Source organism: Corvus brachyrhynchos, unplaced genomic scaffold, assembly GCF_000691975.1.
Source record: "Corvus brachyrhynchos isolate BGI_N302 unplaced genomic scaffold, ASM69197v1 scaffold220, whole genome shotgun sequence".
Classification (NCBI taxonomy): Eukaryota; Metazoa; Chordata; class Aves; order Passeriformes; family Corvidae; genus Corvus; species Corvus brachyrhynchos.
In genome coordinates this window covers 658,887-678,594 of record NW_008236209.1, presented here as the reverse complement: position 1 = coordinate 678,594, position 19,708 = coordinate 658,887, and the positions used below count along the sequence as shown (strand labels likewise).

The 19,708-nt window shown below is 44.1% G+C and overlaps 1 protein-coding gene across 5 annotated transcripts in view; it reads left to right on the top strand.

The window, feature by feature from the left end:
- Nucleotides 1-19,708, top strand: part of FGF13 (fibroblast growth factor 13) — a 241,782-nt gene that overhangs the window by 113,367 nt on the left and 108,707 nt on the right. For 2 of the 5 annotated variants that reach the window (XM_008641461.2, XM_017742189.1), the window contains exon 2: nucleotides 17,967-18,134. The exons of 2 other annotated variants lie outside the window; for them this stretch is intronic. In XM_008641461.2, coding sequence (XP_008639683.1) covers nucleotides 17,967-18,134 — 168 coding nt within the window. Of the gene's footprint in view, nucleotides 1-5,607; nucleotides 5,631-17,966; nucleotides 18,135-19,708 lie in introns of those variants that run through there. One more of the 5 variants, XM_017742192.1, reaches the window with a different exon arrangement.

Below are 19,708 nucleotides of genomic sequence, written 5' to 3'. Positions count from 1 at the left end.
TGCTAGAACAGGCTAAGGGAGCTTAATGATGTGTATATATATATATATATATATATATATAGTGCAAGTCATTACAAACCAGTAACTTAAAACATCAATTCAAGGAAAACATCCTTCCTTGGAAAAAAATCCCCTGGTGAACATTAGTTAAAATATTTGTACTAACAGTCATCTGCATCAAGTAATCACAGCTTAATGTTATCCTCTAATTCAAAAAACTTCCTTGTTTTTGTCTCACTGAAGGTGGCACATCTGTTGGAAATCTTCCATGATTTGTGAGCATTTACATCAGCATCTGGCAAGAAAAATTTATTTGTGAGGAGGAATCTACTTTCAGAAAGATTCATTTGGTGGTATTTTGCAGCATCAAATGGCCCATCTCAAAAGAAAAGTAGCACCTTGATCTAACTAATTTTATCAGCATAATTTGATTGGTGACTTCAGAACATTTGATCTACAAATTAAAAACAGAACTTAAATCAGTGTGGAGGGGGCAAGTGCTGTAGGTTTGTTCTGATCCGGGAGGCAGGGACATGTGTCCTGGAGGCATTTCTTCGGATCTGAGGATTCAATCCATGGAAATGCCTCTCTGGACTCAGTCCCCTTGCAAACCCTTTGTGTCCCGGGCCTTTTGCCTCCGCTGCCTGGGTGCAAGGTGCTTCAGCCAGCTGCGACATCCTGCAGAAGGTGGGGCTGCTCGTGGTGAAGATCCAGGGGGGAAGGAGGATTGTCCAGCACAAGCAATTCCAGCGCAGCAAATTGTTCCAGGGAAAGCAGGCTGGCAGCTCGGCCAGAAGTTCTTGTCGCTGCCGTAATTAAATAAGCAGGCAATTAAACAGAAACTGTGGCAGCCTCAGAAGCGAAGCGTCCCCTGCCTCGCTCCTGGCTGTCGCTGGCGGCGCAGCAGCACTGCGAGCTCCTTTCACTGCGAGCTGCCTTTCACACGAGATGTGGCTGAATTCCTCAAGAAAAAATATCCAGAGGGACGAGACACAACGCTCCCGGTTCTGACATCTTAAGCTTGTCATAGATGCCGAGCCTGTTTCACCCGACGTGATTATCTCTCCCTCTGTCAAGGAGGCAGATGCCTCGGCTAGGAGATATCATCCCCAGCCTGTCATCTGGATTCTATAAATGGAAATAGGCCTTTAAAAGCCAAAAATTATATTTAGTTGCAACTATGGGGGGAGGAAGAAAAAAAAAAGAAGAAAAAGAATAAATAAAGTCCGAACCCTTGAGAAACGGAACAAAGAAACAACAAAGCACTTAGGTCGGCCCTAATCATCTGCAAATGTTGATGCAGTCATTAAATGTAGACTGCATAGATAAAAGTTACTCTTCTGTCACTCCTTTTATCTCTACCTGAAGCATTCACTTGCCAGTCAGGTTTCTGTGTACAAGCCATAAATATTCAGCTTTTTCTGGAATCGTTTTTACCCAATATTTGCTTGTTTTCATCTAAACTCTCCATGTGCCAGAAGCAGCAACAATAAAATGCTGTGAGCTGGAGGTGTGCATTTAGGTGATTTAGCCTTGGATAGCCTGCAAAAGCCTTCTCTGACCAGGTCTTAATAGCCCTGGGATGAAGAGTGAGCCAAAAATAAAATGAAAATCTAGCTGGTTTAGGTATGAAGGAAATGTAAGTGTCCATGCTGCAGTCAGTGCTGGGAACAACTCCGGTGTGTCGTGTTCCTGCCCTGTGGGATGGGCGTGAGTGGCTCGCAGAGATTAGTTCTTGTGGCTCAGGGTTTAATGGCTTTCTGTGTGTGCTGACTAGGCAGGCTCCACTGCCTGTGTTCTTGAGGCTGTTCAGGAGAAACTGGGGAGACATTTTACAGGGTGTTCCACTGAATGCAACCTTGGGCTGGCCAAAAAACGTGGACTTACCTAATTACAGCAACTTGAGAGACAAAGTGTTCTTTTGAGATTTTACTTCTCTAGAAACTAACAAAACTGTTCTTGGGCAACTCCCACTCCCCATTTTGTTGTTGGCTGAGTATCTTCCTGGCAAATAAATGGGAAAAATTGTATCTGTGCAGTGCTGTAGGAATGCGGGCACAGCAGCCTGCCTGCAGCCTGAGCCATCAGGGGCACAGCAAGGTGACAGAAATATTTAAAATGTTCCCTTGACTTTGTGCTGGAGCTTCTGTGTTGAATCCCTGGAAGGGGGGAGGTTGTGCAGGCCTTTTGTGCTGGTCAGCTGATCTTTTTGTCAGAGATCTCCTTGCACGCGGGCTCTGAGATCAGATGAAACCCTGCTGGCTCTCCTGGGGCTGTGAAAACCCAGCCAAAGCTTAGAATGAAGCAGGATTTTGTTTGTCACCGTTGCTCACCGGGTGCGTGCCCTGGGTGGGATGGGGTGATCTGCAGGAGGAGATGAGCGGGGGGGGGGGGGGGGTCCTGTGGGCAGCACAGGGGACAAAGTGCAAAGGCAGAGCAGAGCAGGGGGCACTTGCTGTGGCCTTTGCCAAGGTTCAGGTGCACTCGGGTCTGCCCAGATCTCTGTCATCAGGGCGTTCTTTGGGAGCACAGGTGAATTGATTGCAGAAGGCTTGGTGACATCGAATCGAAGCACATTTTATTTGGTGTCTCTGCCAGGAGGGAGGAATGTGGAGATGCAGTTAGTGGTGAACCACACTTCGTATTTTGCCCTCCCAGTTCTAAAACTATAGAAATCACTGAAGGTCAGGACCCTGCTCTTTAATTCTTATCCTGAAGTTGTGTCCCATTGCTTGAGTCTCTTTAGGTCTCCAGTTTCCAGTGTGGGTGTGTTGCTGCCAGCAGTGAGGATAAACTGTGCACCCTGCCCACTGCTCACCCCCTCTCCCAGCTCATGGGGTTATGACCACAGACCACGCAGTCCTTTTTTGCCCTTGACCTGGGCAGAAGAGGAAGAAAACCTCTCCCGTGGTCTCTTTCCTCTCAGCAGACCTGGCCTTTGGGTTGCATGTCTGGTCAAGGGCTCCTCCCTGGGCACTGGGTTTGTGGGGCCGCGGCAGAGGATGCAGGGCTGGACTGGACTCTGGGGCAGGAGGAGCTGTCAGGTGTGCAGGTGCCTCCAGTCTCCTGGAGCTCCTGGGCAGGCTCTTGGGCTCTTCTTGGCTCTCTGAAACAATAACCAGGTCCATGGAAAACAGCCTGTGAATGCCTGTGAAGGTATTCATGGGGAAGTTGACTCTGGAATGTTTTACTGAAGAATTGTCTGAGAATGCTGTTATCCTGCCACAGGTTCATCAGAAAATACTCCTGTGTTTGTTTTTCTCCTCTCTCCTTCCCACCCCCATGATTGCCTGGCCTTCAGTGGAATTCGGTTGCTGTTCATTACTTCAGTTCCCTACCCAGGGGCTGTCATTTTTATTTATTTTAGTATTCTAATTTAGCATCGGAAAGAAAATAACATTTGACCAAAAAGAATTAGAGGCAATAACTTTTTCAGAGAACTAAGCCTTTGAAAATTAATTTTTTACTCAGTTTAATTTCATGGGTGCACAATTTCTATTACATGTAGGCAAACTGGATTGCAGCAGCTGTAAAAAAATATGTATTTTAAGCCTTGTAATGTGTTATTTATGAATGCATTATAGTTATAATAATTCACTTACAGGACTATTGTGACAACAGCACCTTATCTGAAAAATGGGAATTTGCAATATGAAATAGTTAATTAACAATAAGAAAATAAACTGAGAAGGTGCATACAAATTGACAGCACTAACAGAGTAAGAGTCAGTCTTTGTATGGGTCTGAGTGGCACAGAAGATGAAAAAGCCTAATGGAGGCAGAAAAAGTCTTAACTGCTATAGAAACTTAGAAATCAGTCTGGTGCCCGCAAATCTCATCTGTCTTAACAGAATTGTTGGAAAACTTCTTAGACTCTGCAGACCTAATTCGGAGAGAATTGCAGTGGTAAAATAAATGGGATCCATTACCACTGTGCAAAGACCAGTGGAGAACTTAATCCTGCATGGGACTTGCTTGGGAGTATCAGAACACATTTGCCAGATGCAAGATAATGTCAAGTAAATATTTAAAGCTGTAATCACACCACAGCGTGTTAGAGCATAATGGAAGGCACTGAAAGGGAGTTAAATGCTTTCAATTCAGGCAGCTCATTTAAATGAAGGGAAGCAGTGATGCAGTTTTACATCAAGATTCAGTGTTCACCTAACAAGTGACACGGCAAGGGCAGACAAACTCTGGTGGTTGCTGAGAAGTGGTAGAGACTCTCTGGTGGGCTATAAATCCTTTACCACCTATTCTTTGCTTCCAGCATCAGTTTACTGTGGCTTTGCAGCTGTGGTGCTTTTGTGGTGTCACTTTTCTGCATGGATTCTGTGGTGTGAAGGAGTTTTGGTCAATGCTTGGGTACAGTTGTACTGTCAGAGTGCAGCCAGGGTGTAGATGGACACTGCTGAGTGCACCTGGACTCTGTAGAGAGCATGTTTACATTTTTGCCATCAAAATCATCTGTGGAACTTTTATCTACTTCCCCCCTTGCCTTCTGACTGTTTCATTTGTTCTAGGTGTTGAGTGATGCACATAGGATCAGAGTGGTTTGGGTTGAAAGAAACCTTAAAGGTCACCTCGCCCCACCCCCTGCCACGGGCAGGGACACCTTCCACTGTCCCCGGTTGCTCAATGCCCTGTTCAGCCTGGCCTTGGGCACTGCCAGGGTTGGGGCAGCCACAGCTTCTCATACAGTGATACAATCATTAAAGTTGGAAAAACCTCCAAGATCATGGAGTCCCATCGGCTTTGACCCATCACCATCTTGTTGAGTAGAGCAGATCACTGAGTGTCATGCCCAGTTGCTTCTTGAACACCTCCAATGATGGTGACTCCACCACCAACGCGGGCAGCCCCTTCCAATTCCTTACCCCCCTTCCAATGAAGAAATGCTTCCTTATGTCCAGCCTGGGGACAACATGGGTTGTTCCTGGTTCTCTGGCCAACCTGAATTTTGGCCTCTTTCTGTCTAAAACTTCTGTGAAATTCCCATTATTTTCACTTTTTGGACAATAAATAAATGAGATACAGTACGCATACAACCTGTCAGCAACACAGTTTATGTTTTGTTCACCCACAGCTGTTTCAAGTGCCCTTCCAGGCTACTGCCCACAGCGGGACACTTTGTCTAGACATGATGTGAAACTAAAGCTTTTAGTCAGAATCTATTAATATATGATATGCAAAGCATTCCTGGAGAGAAACTTCAGTGCTGAAATGTCAGATGTGGCCAAGGGAAGCTCCCTTTTGTTGTCTTACCTGATGGGAGAGAAAAACTTCTGCTGGGTGAGGGCAAGGTCTGAGCCCCAGCGACACGAGCAGCCTGACCCAGCACGGCTGCAGGAGCTTGAGTCAACCCTGGTGTCAGCCCCTCAGCTGTGAGACACAACAATTACAGCAATAACTCAAGTCAGAAAATCGACAGAACCATTTAATGTGTGTGAGAGTGACAGTGAGTCATCTCTGATCATTGTGTTTAGCAGCCTGGAGATCCACAGGCAGTCAGGACAGCCTCAATCCCACATCTGCATGACAGCTCAGGACAAGGAGAAGCAGCTCAAAGTCACTGCTTGCTTCCTTCCAGAGAGGGTTTCACACGGGTTGAGCGCAGAAGCCTGAGACAGGTAGGACCATTCTGGGGGTGGGATAGCACATCTGGGATCTGCAGCTTTTATCCCCTTCTCTGTAGTGTGGAAGTAAGCAGTGCATGCCATAGCAAGCACAGAAATCTTTGTCAGTTGTGTATCTGTTGTGAAATTAATAGATAAAGGCAGACTAAAACATAAATAAAATTTTGCTAAGTGCTCTTTAGAATTTCAGTTCAGGAGCAGAGTACAGGGGTAGAATGGAAGTTACAGATCAGTAAATTTAAAGGTAAGAGGAAAGGTGGGTTTGTTTGCAAACTGCAAAGATCTCGTTCCTTAAATGAAGTCTTTGAGAAGCTGTTAAAAATTCATTTTGCGTTTTCCCTCAGGCACTTAAGCTGCACGTGGAGTTGTGGGGGCTAATATTAAAATTACTATAAATGCTTATGTGGGGTACAGGGCAAGGAACAATAGAAGGACTCTGGCCACGGGTGGTTAGGAGCTGTGCAGGTACTGCTGAGAGCACGGTTTGCCAGCTTGAGCTGTCCGGAGCAGTGCGGTGCTCAGGAATGAGGGGTTACAGGCCCTCTGTACTCCAGCACTTGTTTTGACAGTTGTTTAGGCCAAGTACTCAGCTGCTGCAAATTGCTCTGAAGCTTTTCCTGATGATTTTTTTTGTTTAACTGGAGCAGGTATGAAGCCATGAGTTTCCGACATTTACAGCAGCAGCATCCTTCCCATGTTTTAAAGTTTTTCGATCAACTTTCAGGATAAATGCTTCAGTTTATTTTGAGGTATGTAAAGGCCCAATAGGCATAAATACAGTAATGACACAAAATAGTGACTTGTCTCGAATATGGATGGATGATTCCAAAGCAGTACAAAAGTGAGTGTGGTATCCCGAGGCAGCTCCGCAGCTACAGTATGCCGTGTGCAATGTCCTTAGTTTGAAGAGTGGCTTTTTCTTTACTAAAATAAAGACCACTTACTACCTCCTAAAAACCAGAAGCTAATTTATAGCTCAATGTTGAAACAATGTCTTTTTTCTAAGACAGACATTTGTCTTCGCTAACTTTGATAGACTGTTGTAAGCTAGAGGACTGCAGCATTCGCTTCATGCACTGGAATGTTAAATGTGATGATGTTTTTTCTTAGAGCTCGGCTGTGCTTGCCGCCTTGGGTTGTTTTTTATGTCATTTACGGTGCTGAACATCAATGCGAGCATATTATGCAATGTGGTATAAAAATACACAAAGGCAATAAACTCCACTGTTATTTCTGCTTTAACAGAACAACCTTATTTGACCATTTTGCCTTTTGATTTCTGGAGAAGTTAATTCCAAACAGTGTATTGCATCTTGAGTGTTGGTGTGCATATTTATGTAGCAGTAGGAGTTCTGGTGCTCAGCTGTTTCCCATGGCTGGCAGTGGATGGTAGCTGTGCAAGCTCAGAGTGTGGCAGCCACCTGGGCATGGAGATCACCTGTAGAAACATCTGAATTTCATGCTAAGTTGTGTGGAAATGTGTGCTGCTTTGTAGAAGATCTACATTTTGTTTCTGTATTGCGACCTTGTCCCTGTGCTCTTCCCGTTGGTGACAACGCGTCTGTCAGTCAGTGAGGAACAACTGCCCAACACGTTGGCATTGGCCAGGCTGTTTGAGCAGACCAGTGATCTGCTGGGCCAGAGTCACTCAGCTGAGTTAGTTATCATTTGCCTTAGCACAGTCTTGGGTTTTAACTCTTTTTTGCCAGTGTGCAAACACATAGCATTGAAATCCCTTTTGGATTGGGCTGTAGAGTGCTGGCACTGTGATGTTCCAGGCATGAGCACAGACATCTCCATGCACACAGCCATCACTGTGAAGTGCTCTGAGCTGCTCCTGGGGCAGCTCCTGGCTCACCTTCGCTCCCTGCCCTCACCTGGCAGTGCCCTGAGTGCGGCATCGCCGCTCCCGGTGAGCAGAGGTGGCTGGAGCGGTGCGAGGCACAGGGAGCTCCTGCTGTGCTGGCTTTGTTCAGCCTGGCTCAGTGCCACCATCGGGCTGTGCAGCTGGGGGAGATGAGCTGCTTCATTTTGCAGAGCCCAGAAGGTCCTGCTCATCCTCTGCCCATCCACAGGGCAGGGGCAGGACGGCTGCCAAGGCATCCCCCTCAGGGTCCCCTTGGAGAGGAAGGAGTTGGTAGCTCCATGCTTGCTGAGGTGAAGTTTGCTCCAGTTTCTGCTGCAAGGTTCTGTCTGTTCAGGCTGATACCTGGGCAGTGCACGTCCTCCCTGCTTTGTCATCAGCCGAGTCGCTGCACATTCGCTGCTCACAGCAAGGGAGCAGAACCCTTCCTGCTGTCAGTGACCTCGTACTGATTGCCTCTCTCGCCTTGCCTTTCAGATGATCTAGCAGCTGTCTCAAGGAACTGAAAGCTACCACTTTAAGTAAAATAATAATATCATTTAAGGCCATACTGTGTGAAAATGATTGTAATTCTGGTGCACTTAGGTTGCTAGTACAGAGCAGGTATGCTGGGCAATATGTGGGAATACCATAGCAGTGTACAAAAGAAAGTTGTTGGGGAGCTGAGAAAGATCTCAGTACACAGAACATCTACTTGGACTCTACAAGCATGTTCATTAAGGTAGACAGTAACAGGAAAACAGACAGTTTAATCTTCTGCTAATTTGTCTTGTTGCTGATTAAATTGATTAACAGTGAAAAGCAAAACCCCTCTCTGTATAAGCAGCAAGTGTGATGTAGCTACACCGATTAACAGTGATGGCATAATTGCACATGGATTTCTGCGATGTCTGAAAGGCTTTAGGTAAGTGTAGAGAGGGGAAAAATATTTTCAAGTACGGTTTCTAAAACTGTCAACTGCAGGCTTCTGAACCGCAGTCTTTTTGTTTCAGGAAAGGGGGAATGTGGTGTTGTGCGTGTTGTTCCTCAATCGATGGCTGTGCAAGTGGATGTAATCACTTAACACTGCATGGGCCAGATGGTGGGAAAAGAGAGCTGGCTGATTGTCAGATTGTTTGAGGTGGATTATTCAGTCATAACGTTGGCAACTGGGCTGGGGAAAGCTGCTCCAGCCGTGGCTGCTGCAGTAGGTAACACGCTGGTGAACAGAAGTGACAGTGTAGGCAGAGGTTTCTCTTGGTTGTGTGAATGACTTCACTGAGCCTACAGCTGAGTAGTATTTTTCAAGGTGGTGTAACTGTCTGGGTAAATTTTTGGAGTGTGCAGCAAGTGATTTGTACAAAATCACCTGTGGGTGGAATTCAGCTTAACTAAAGCTTAGTCTAAGAAAATAATGTGAGAAAATATTACAGCCTTTCATGTGACTGTTTTAAAATTGAAATGTTTTGTGTACATGTGTGTTTGTGTACAGGGACCCTATCTGCATAAGCCTAATCTTTAACCTGTTAAAAATAATTTCCAACCTTAAAATGAAGAGTAGTATTAATTTCAGGTTAAATGATATATTTCTTTTCAGAAAGGACTTTTCTGCTGTTCAGCTTCTATGTGCATAGCTCTGGTCAGAGCTCTTTGCCCCCTTGGGTGGGGGTGCTGAAGCAGAGCAGTGTGCAGGGTTCTGCTGCTTCCCATGGTTGTGAGAACACTGTGCACCTCTCCATGGTACACCGAGGCTTCTGGCTTCTGCTGATGAGTTTTCTGTGCTTTGCTTTGAAAAATTTCCTCTGAGGCCATTTCTCTGATCAGCTCTTTCTGTAATGAGTTTGAATTTTAAAACACTCAATTTCTTGCATCCTTCATTTTGTTAATCTTCAGTAAATGGGGCAAATAATTGGGAGGTGTCACCTGTCCTTCTATGAATGGTGCTTCTGTTCTTGTCTGCTTCTTCCAAGAGAAATGCCCAAGAGCTGTAGCAGTGACAATCTCTGAAACAGACTTGCAGCCTGATGTTCATCTCCTCCTCCCAAGAGGCATGGCTGATCCTTTCAAATTTTCAGGAGGGATGCAGTCTATTATTTGATGATTTTGTTGCCGTTTTCAAGCTACTATTCCTTGTTTTGCTCTTCCTAGAGGATCCTGATTTTTTTTGCTCGTTCTTTGTGGGTTTGTTGTTTTGCTTTTTTTTTTCCCCCCCCAACACTAGGGAGGCTTGTCTCTCTTTGTAGCCCAGCTGTTGACAATATATGCTCCATAAACAGGAAGAAAAAAGCTACAGGCATTCCCACTTCTCTCTACTTCCCTTATCATTTGAAACTATTCTCCTAGCTCCAAATAGGGCTACATTAATAATTAAATTCTCATTAAAGTTATGATACACAAGAGTATTCTGATATTTCATAAGTAGCAAACTATAGCTCTCCGAAGCTCTCAAAAACTGGTAGCTTCCCACTCATCCTGGATCTTTGTAGCAGTTCTGTTGACACCTTCTCCTTCGCATGCCTGATTTTCACCACACTTAAGGATATTCTCTTAGAAACAGCAACATTCCTTGCTTTTTCTCCCAAACTTTGTCAATGGAGAACGTAGTTCAGTGTTGTGACACAAATTGTCGCAACAACTTTTAAATTTCCCAGGAGCTGGTCAGAGTGGGTTTTGTGGTAGACAGGGGTGAGTGAGGGGTTTGAGCAAGCTCATATTCTCATCTGGAGTTGCTGTCCATCTCCTCTTGTGTTCCATGATGCTTCTGTCTTGTGTTGTTGGAGCAGAAAGAGAAATGCATGATCCAGCAGCTGATGTGGCAGCCACAGCTTGATCCTAAGAGCCAAATCCTTGGTGGCTGTGCAATTTGGATGGTTTATCTCCTGAAGCTGGCCAAGCAGGTCCTGCTGTTTCAGTGTCCTCCCTTGAGTCAGCCCCTGCTGCCATGCAGCATCCCCAGTTCCACACGGGTGTGCTCCCAGCTCTGCTGCTCCCTGCTCCGTGTTGCTTCTCACACGCACACTCCAGAGAAATGAATAGTACCCTGTAAATTATTGTCTTGTCTGCTGTGCTGCATGCACCAACCCACCTGTTTGGAAAGCAGCCAGCTTGCATTTATTTTAGCAGATGGGAAAAGCAGGAAACCACTCGGAACAGGCAGAGAAGAAATATTCATTCATTCAGGGGCAAGCACAGCAAAGCGGTGAGCTGAGCTGCAGAGTTTAAATAAGAGTGGGCACGTCTGGCATAGCAAAACCACAGATCCTGATGGCTGGGAAGGGAGAGGTGGTGGGTCTGCCCAATGGAGAGTAAATGGTGGCTGTTCCTTAGCCCCTGATGAGCAGGAGTGTGGATCTGTTTGTCACAGCTCAGATGCAGGAGGCTGACAGCACTGCCTGGCAGCACCTGGAAACTGCAGTTCTCCCAAACCAAGGAGAATTCTCTCTCAGAATCACAGAATTGTTGAGGTAGGAGGAGACTCAAAGATTATGGAGCCCAACCATTTCCCCAGCACTGCCATGTTTGCCACTAGACCATGTCCCCAGGTGCCACAACTACACATCTTTTCAATCCCTCCAGGGGTTGTGATTCCCCTGCATCACTGGGCAGCCGATTTCAATGCCTGGTAGCCCTTTTGGTGAAGTAGTGTTTCCTAATATCAACCTAAACCTGCACTGAAACAACATTCTGCTGGTGACACCAGGCTCGGGACAAGGAATTGATGTGCTGCCTTTTCCTGTTCCTTCCCTTACTCTTCCCTGCAGCTGCAGGGATGGAGCAGAACACTCCTTGTGCTCCTGATCCTTTAACCAGCCCTCCCAAGGCACCCGAGTCTCCCTTGTTTGCCCTTGGACTTCTTGTTGCAACTTTGCCTACGTGAACAATCCGTAAATCCTCAGTAAATATCCATCAGTCTGAGGCTGTGCCAGTGTAGGAAGCTTTCTCTTCACATCAGTAACTCAAGCCAAGGCAGCAGATGTCCCTAAGAAATGGGTCCAGTTTACATCTTGGGCCTTCAGTTGCCATCATGGCATGTGGGCACAGGAAGGTCATGGTTACAGCTGCATCGCTGAGTAGTGCCCAGATCAGTTAATCCAAGGCTGGCTGGTGGTAGATGGGTGCCTGGAATAGCTGGGAGATAAGGCTCTGTGCAGAAATGTTGGTGCCATTTCCACAGGGGAAAGAGGAGATGCATTCTTAGCAGCATTTATCAACACATTTTTGATGTCATATGTCTTTGTCTTTATTATCCACAAGGATCTAAAAGCAGCCTTATCTGGGCTAGTCTTTTCAGAGGATAACAGCCTATTACTGCTAGCGGTTAATCCAATTACTCTTTTAGGTCAAGGGGGAGTGTCCTGTGCAAATATTTTTTGGAAGATCTGAAAAAAATTATTCTGTGTGGTTGATCCAAAGAGAACATATTTCAGAATTTTTCAGCAGATCAAAAAGTTTAGAAATTTCTCCATATCTTGGAGGAAACATGGTTGAAAGATCTGTCAGATTTCAATTTTGATCACAAGACAGTCACTTATTTAAAATATAAAAATATTTCACAATGTAAATAGTTTCAATACTTTCAAATCAGAAAATAAATCACTATCTAAAATCATGAGAGAAATTCTTTGATGTGGGAATGAAGGTGGAGCTGTGCAAACCTTAAGGATTAATTCAGCAAGAAATGTTTTGCCTAAAGTAGGTATTAACTCTATGTAATTTTGGCTCAGTTCATTTCTGGTTCTCTAATAAGGATTTCATCGAGTGTATCAGCAGGGACTGTGCAACAATTGAGAGCGATCCATCTAAAGCAGGGAGGAGCTCTGTCTTGGAGAGGGGAAATGGACCCGTGCATGAGCTGCAGCAGCTCTCAGTGGAGTTTGTTCTGCTTCATTGGTGGTGAAGGTGGCACTGGGTGGGCCACGTTGAACCTCCTGTTTTGCGTGGGCTTGACCAAGCCCTGGGATTAGGACTGTGACATTCAGCTCCTCACGCAGACTTTTGAAGGGGAGATTTCTCTTTACTGCTCAAGGAATGAGGCCCCCCCAACTCCTTCCAGGAGTTGGCAGGAATCTTTAGGGGTGCTTGTGCTGCAGGCTTTGATTTGTGTGGGGCTATTTGGATGAGGTTTGGGCTCCCGTGGCTGCTGCTGGGGTAACAAACACACACGGTATTCCATGTGGGATGGGAAGCCTTCCCAGGGGAGGGTGGGTGTTGAGGTTCAGGCTGCAGCTGCCTGTAGAAGTTTTGTGACTCTCTGCCTTACACAGCAGGAGCTGGGACCTTGGCTTTACCACAAGAAGTAGTCCTTAGACATCAGTGGTGAATTTTAAATATTCCTGTGATACTTATGCCATAAATAGGAGGTTGCTCTCTCTTTCCCACCAGACATAGAAAAGCCTTCTTAGGCCATATACTGTTGAATCCCAAAAGCCTCAAGTTCTAATAACCAACTGCAATCTAATTTAGATCAGCAGTCTGAGAACTCATTAGTTCAAGTACTAAAAGCCCTCTATTGGGCAAGGGGTTTGCTTCCCTGAGTCTCTGAGTTCTTAGAGATTGTTACTGCCCATCTCAAAATTATGCTCTATTCGTGCATGCTGTAGAACTGTCCTTTTAATATCAGTTGAAAAATAAGTGCAGGAGATAGTTGCCATAGAGGAAATTTATAGAATTGGTTTGAGAACAAAAGACCAGGCACTGCTTCCCTGTAAGAGTGAAGGAGTTGGGCTGTCCCTGGCAGCCTCTCATCCGTCACGGACCCCGTCCAGCAGCAGCTTCCGGATGTAATGAAAGTTCATTTTGAGCCTGCTTTTAATTTTGAAAAATCATCTAAAGAAAGTTGTGTCTTTCACAAGGTATTTTTGCTGTTTTGTTTCTTCCAGTTTGAAATAAGCTTGTGTGGTGCCTGGTTTTGGTGGCATATTGAGGAGGAAGGAGTGATGCAAAATGAGGAACTCCAGAAATGGCTTGCTGTGAATAAAAATTAGAGAATTGGCTGCTTGTGCTTCCTGTAATATCTGTCTTCATTGTGAAAACTGCAAGTCAGAGTCAACCAGACTTCAAAGTTGGGAGCACACAGCTGCAAGCTGAAAATAAGATTTCTGGGTAGTGTAGAAGTGCCAGGGCTGTTTGGTAAGAATACTTCATCAAGATTTTGGCAAAGCTTAATAGTGAAATGGTTTGGATAGACTGTGTTGTCATTAAGAGGTTTTGAGTGTTTTACAGCCCCAGAATAGATTTTTTTTTTTTCAATTAGCTTTTAAGTACTGTTGTGCTCTGGGTATTATGTTGTTCAGGTGGCTAACAAAAAAATCAAACCTTCAGCTGGGAAAAATTAGGGGGAAAACAAAGCAGCAATGAAAAGAAGCAAAGGGAATTTTTACTGCACGTGTACCTGAGAGATTTTCATCAGCTGTCTCAACTAGGAAAATGTTATTACAGCAAAATACCCCACTTTCCTACCCTTCCCTGTCCTACAGGCAGTCACTTGAAGCAAGTTATTTTAGAGAGGGTTTTTTTTAGACTTGTTCCGGTAAGGAGCTTGATAGCCTAATGTTTTCCCGTAAAAGGGGGGAAAAAAAATTTCCTGCATAACTCCGAACAGCCCCAGGGCCTGAGTAACCTCATTTGTGACCTTTATGTCCTTTATGTGGGTGGTGAGACAGAGGATGAAGGAGGTGCTCAGTGAGCATCGCTGTTCCATGTCCTGGCACCGCCAGGGAGGTGACAGTGGGGAGGTGACAGTGGGGAGGCATCGGCTGCTGCTCATTATTCCAAGAAGTCATTTTGGGGGAGTAGATTTTTTGCAGCTCCCTCCCCTGTGCAAAAGAGAAGGGATTTTCTTCACATTGTGGGTGCAGGATTTAAGAGGCTCTAATGCTCTCTGTGGCTGGAAGACCTCGTGTGTAGAGACACGACTTCAGTCCTTCCAAAATGCCAGCAAAACGAATCTACTGCAAGTGTAAGCATGCTGGGGCTCACAGCATGTAAAACTAAGCAGACTATGAAAAGTTGGGGAACGGAAGAAAATTCGTGTTTCAGGTAATGACCTGAAAAGTTCATTCAAGGAGTGAACGGATCCATGGGAGTATAATTTTTTTGTGTTAAATTGTGTCATACATACAAGAACAATAGTCCAACAGGAACAGGAGGATTTGTTTTGCCTGGATTTTATTTACCCTGTGGTTGCTACAGCCTTTAGCTAGCAGAGCTGAAGCCTCTCTATGTAAAACCGGGGGGAAAGATATTTCCTTACAGCTTTATTAAACTCTGAATTACATCAAAGATTATTCAGTTGGAACCCGAGCCAAGGCCTATGGACAGGGTTGATGTTATGGTTTCTGGCAATTCTAGATGGGACTGAAATGCAGTTGGACATAAAAGAAAGACACAAACCAGCGGACTGTTTAGCTGGTGTGTTTATATAAAGTAAACATGTTTGAATTTATCTTGAAAAACATCCTGGTGCCGGCAGCCATCCTAAAGATCACTTTCTCTCAGTAAAGCTTATAGGAAGAGGAAATTTTTTCCTACTGGCTTGTTGACATCAAGTTTTTATTAATGTAATTATTATTATTTTATTTGAGCTAAAGAATGTGCTACAGGGTGATATTTAGCAAGCTGAATGTTTTGATGAAGGAAACATAATAGTTACTGCAGTTATTTTATATTTACTGCTAAGCAAAGTCCTCTCATGTATACACAGTTCCTGTGGGTTTGGTCTCCATCAAATTGTGAGGGGATGGTGAGGGCAAGAAAAAAGGATTCATTTTTTTAAAACATTGTCGTATTTATTTATCACTTCCATCTGAAAATATACAAGTTCTTTAGCAGTGTATTAATGATCTGTGTCCATGACATAGGTAGTCTTATCCCTGTTTTTTTCATGGAAAGATGGGAATGTAGAGCACTGAAGTGTTCTACCCATGAGGATGGGGAGAACATTGGGATGAAAGGGAAAAAAAAAATTGCTGCTGAAATACAACAGCGGAGATACAGCTGAATATTGGAGGCTGGCACGATGGTTACACATCTGCCTTCAGGAAGGTGCCAAGGAAATGTAGATGTGCCCCAGTGAAGATTTCTTCTCTCTGCTCTTGAGGACAACATCCATGTGTTGGAGTGAAGCTGAGCCTCTGCCAGGCTTCTCATGGGTCTTCTGCTCCCATTTTGAGCTTGCTTGCTGGCTCATGACTAGTGCCCAAATGAGCTGATCCCAGGCTCGTGGATGTGTGCATTGCACAGAGGAGTGTAAGCACATCCCAGGTACTGCAGGTGGAGCCTGCAATGGAGGAAACAGTTGAGCACAAACAATGTCCTCTGCTCCACATAGCACAGGATGTAAACACTGCTTTGGATTTCTGTTAATTCCCTAAAATTTATGGTTTCCTTCTGTACATGTGATTCTTTCGTAAGTGTGGGTTTTATCCCGTTGGCAAAGTCAAAGCAGATGCCTGGTGATATTTCTCCCTTTTCCAAAGTGCTTCTTCACAGTTGTTTAATAATGATCCTTTCATGGTCGGTGCGTTGATTATCTTTAGTCATCAGAGATGGCTGCCAGCAGGTTTTTAAAGCTTTTTACATTAGATTCCGGGTAGTTGAAACTCGCCTGGGGATTGGCTCTTGGGGCCCATGCTGGAGGTCCTGCAGCTGTGATTCCAGTGGTGCCTGGCTGTCATGGTAGCAGGGAAAAGGATGCAGTAGGGTCAGTGGGTGTTCCTTGTTTTGTAACAAATTCTCAGCCTGACTTGAGGCCATTCATCATGGCAGAAAAAGGTTTAGCTGTTCCTTCAGAACACTGACGCCAATTAAGTTATCCATGCGTCATTCTTGCATTAAAGGCTGTCTTAGTGCTGTGGTTCTTGGGGTTTGCTCCAGGTGTCAGGACTACAGTGGCCCTCAGAACCAAGACTGATCTTCACCTGCTGTCCTTTTGTGCTTTTGTTGACTTCAGGATGTTCTTCACTTACTGAAGGTGTGGGTCCACCTGTGCTTTCCTAGTAGATTATGCATCCCTTTTAATAACACTTTATATAGATTATTAGTGTGTATTACTGGTGCTGGGTGTAGTTTATTGAAGCAACAAAAGCCAAGGTGCAAAGTTTCTCTGCTGGATTAGTGAGGTCTTGAAAGAAGGTGACTGCCCACTGTGAACAGAAAAACTGTCAGGTTGAATTTATCACCCAGATACAACGCTTACTAGAGAAAAAAATCCAGTGCATGAGAATGCAATAGGATAATATTTGTTTGAGGGGATCTGTGTTTAAATCTGACAGGTTTTTAAGATGTCCATGTGTTGGCAGATATTTAGGAAGCAGTTAAATTGTTAGAATTAATGGCCAACAGTTTGAGAACCAAATAAACTTACCTAGTGCATGCTAGTGCATGTTTTAGACTAGCCTATCAGTAGCTACTTTCCTCATTACTGAAATTTTACTTTCTTAATTCTTGATTTTTTTTTAAATTTTTTATTTTGTTTTTTTTTTTACACAGGGTTGGGGAATCTAAGTTTGGTTTTGGGTATGGTTTTATATCTCTGTGTTGCATTGTAAATAACAATTAGTGGTTAGAGGCTGTCTTGTGAAAAAGCAGTTAATTTTTGTTCATGTGAGATGATCTTTGCCTAAAGCTGTGAGCTGAATTTCACTATCTCTGTTATTAAGGCTTCATTTTTTTAGGTAGTGGAGAAGTGTTTCAATTCTTTCTGGTAATGTAATACTTCAAGCTGGAGCTTTCTTGATGCTGTATATTTTATCTTTTTTGCCATTTAATAGTCTGACCCCATTCAGAAACATTTCAGACTGCATATCATTTATGGTATTGATGGCAGTATTGATTTATAAGATAAACTTTAAAAAATACTTGCTGTTCTACAAGAAAACCATCAGAAGGATTAATGTGCTTTCTCTTTGTACATCTGCTCATCCATTGAAAATGATCAGGTCAAATGTCACTGGATTATCACCCTTGCTCTGAGGAACGGGCTGTAATTACATATCCCAATAAAGGCATGTCCCTTGTCCTTGGGGAGCAGATACACTGGTGTGGCACTACCTGCAGATGTGGAGTGATTGCTCACTGATGTTAATGCAGAGATTGCCTATGGCTAGGCCGTAAAAGCATGTTTGGTTTGCGTTTTTCTTAATCTGCATGCAGAATAGATAGAGGTGCTAGAGGAGAATAAAGCAAATATAGGAAGGAACTTCGGCGCTTTTTGGAGCGGGGTGTTATTCTACTGTTTATTAAAGCTGCATGAAATGGTATGAAGTGTTGAGGTCTATGAGAAGCATTGTTTATAAAAGAAATGTTTTTTCCCACCCTTCTACCACCATGACTAAGATACTTTACACTTTAAAGTTTATTCTCCTTCCTATGAACCTTTCTTCCCCTCCTGTCTTTCCCCCACCCTGACATTATGTAGTTGATTTGATTCTCTGGATTGCTTTCCTCAAGCTCTAACTTGAGTTCATTTTGTTATGTGGTGACCACAGTTATGGATGACGCTCCCCCTGGCACACAGGAGTACATTATGTTACGGCAAGATTCGATCCAATCTGCGGAATTAAAGAAAAAAGAGTCCCCTTTTCGTGCTAAGTGTCACGAAATCTTCTGCTGCCCACTGAAGCAAGTGCACCTCAAAGAGAACACAGAGCCGGAAGGTTTGTGACACTATGGATCCATGTTCTGTTTGTTTCTATTTATTTTTTTCCATGTATGTCCCCGGAGTGTGCTGTGTGTTTCCCAGCCTGTGTCAGTGCAGTGCAGCTGACGCAGGAGCGTGATGCACTTGTGTCCCTTTGCTTGCCTGTCAGTGTCTGATGCAGCTCTCACAGGACACTGTAATCTAAGCCACGTGCGGGATCATTCTAGAGGAGAAATGACGCTGCTTTTTCTTAAATAAAGTTTGTTTGTTTCAGCTCTCATCATTACACACTGCCCGTTTCTTTGGCTGCCAAAAGCTGCTTGCTACTTAAACAGCATCAATTCCCAGCCAGTTCTTCGCAGTAACATTTCTGAAGCTGCACTCTGCTGAAAATCTGGCACTTAGACTCAGATTCGGCTTGTCCCCAACACCTTGCACTCCATAAGGCTTCTGCATAGCGCTAGAGAATGCTCATGGCAGCTGTACTTGGGTGGAGCAGGATGAAGTTTGTATGTAATGCACGCCTGGTTGCATTTTGGGAAATGAAATGCATGCAGAGCAGAAAAAAAAAAATAAGTAGATTGTTTTCCTTTTCAGATAAAGCAAAGGTATGGTCTCTTCTCATGCTGTATTTACTAATATGAAATTGCCAATGAGGTACATCTCGTTCATCTAGTGTACATAAGATTAAGATACTTTAAATTACATTTTTAATACTTTGTCTTATTGTTCCATATGTGTTTTGCATTACTGCTTCATATTCACATGGTAAGCCTTCTACTTTTTGCATAAGCTCCAGTATCTGCCGAGACAAATAATGCTACTGCTGGTAGAAGTGTTTTAAGATGAAATATTCAGGGCTGGATTTTGCCACAGTCGAGTCTGCAGGAATGGCAGAGTGAGTAGGTTGGAGTTCTTATAACAAATCACTTGCATTATTCTCTCTGTAATGATGGGCATCAGTTGCTGAGCTGTCAGTGTTAGCCCAAAATATTTCAGTCAATTGCTTTCTCTTGTTACATTCCCCAAATTTTGCATGAATGTTCTTTGTACCACCTCTGGGAGATTTGTGCCTTTTAAAATAGAAGTATTTTATTAAAATAGCATTTATCATGTCACCAGAAATATTAACTCTGATACACATTCTGGTCTAAGGCCTGGGGAGAGGTTTCTTGTTTCACTGATGATGCAACTGAATGTTAAAATCAGGGTTTGAAAAAAGTCCAATTGTCTTCTCGGTTCTGGGGCAGACTTGATTGAAGTTGTGATTTCATAACTCAATAAACATGAAGGAAAGGTGAATCCCATAGCATTCTTCTGGATTAGCAGATGTCATGGATTTCCTGTCATCTGTCAGGGTTTGTGTTGTTCATGAGTAAATTTTGAACCCAGAACTGTTCATCTCAAGCTCCTCTAGGAAGGTGATGGCAGCTGAGCTTCTACAGGTGCTCAACACGTGCTCTTTGGTGATCAGGAAGATTCCATAGCCATGAGGCATAAAAAGGTGGGCCCTACACCTGGCATCCCTGACTGACATGCTGTATTGCCAATTCTTGGTGTGCTCATGTGTAACTCCAGCAGAAGCTCATG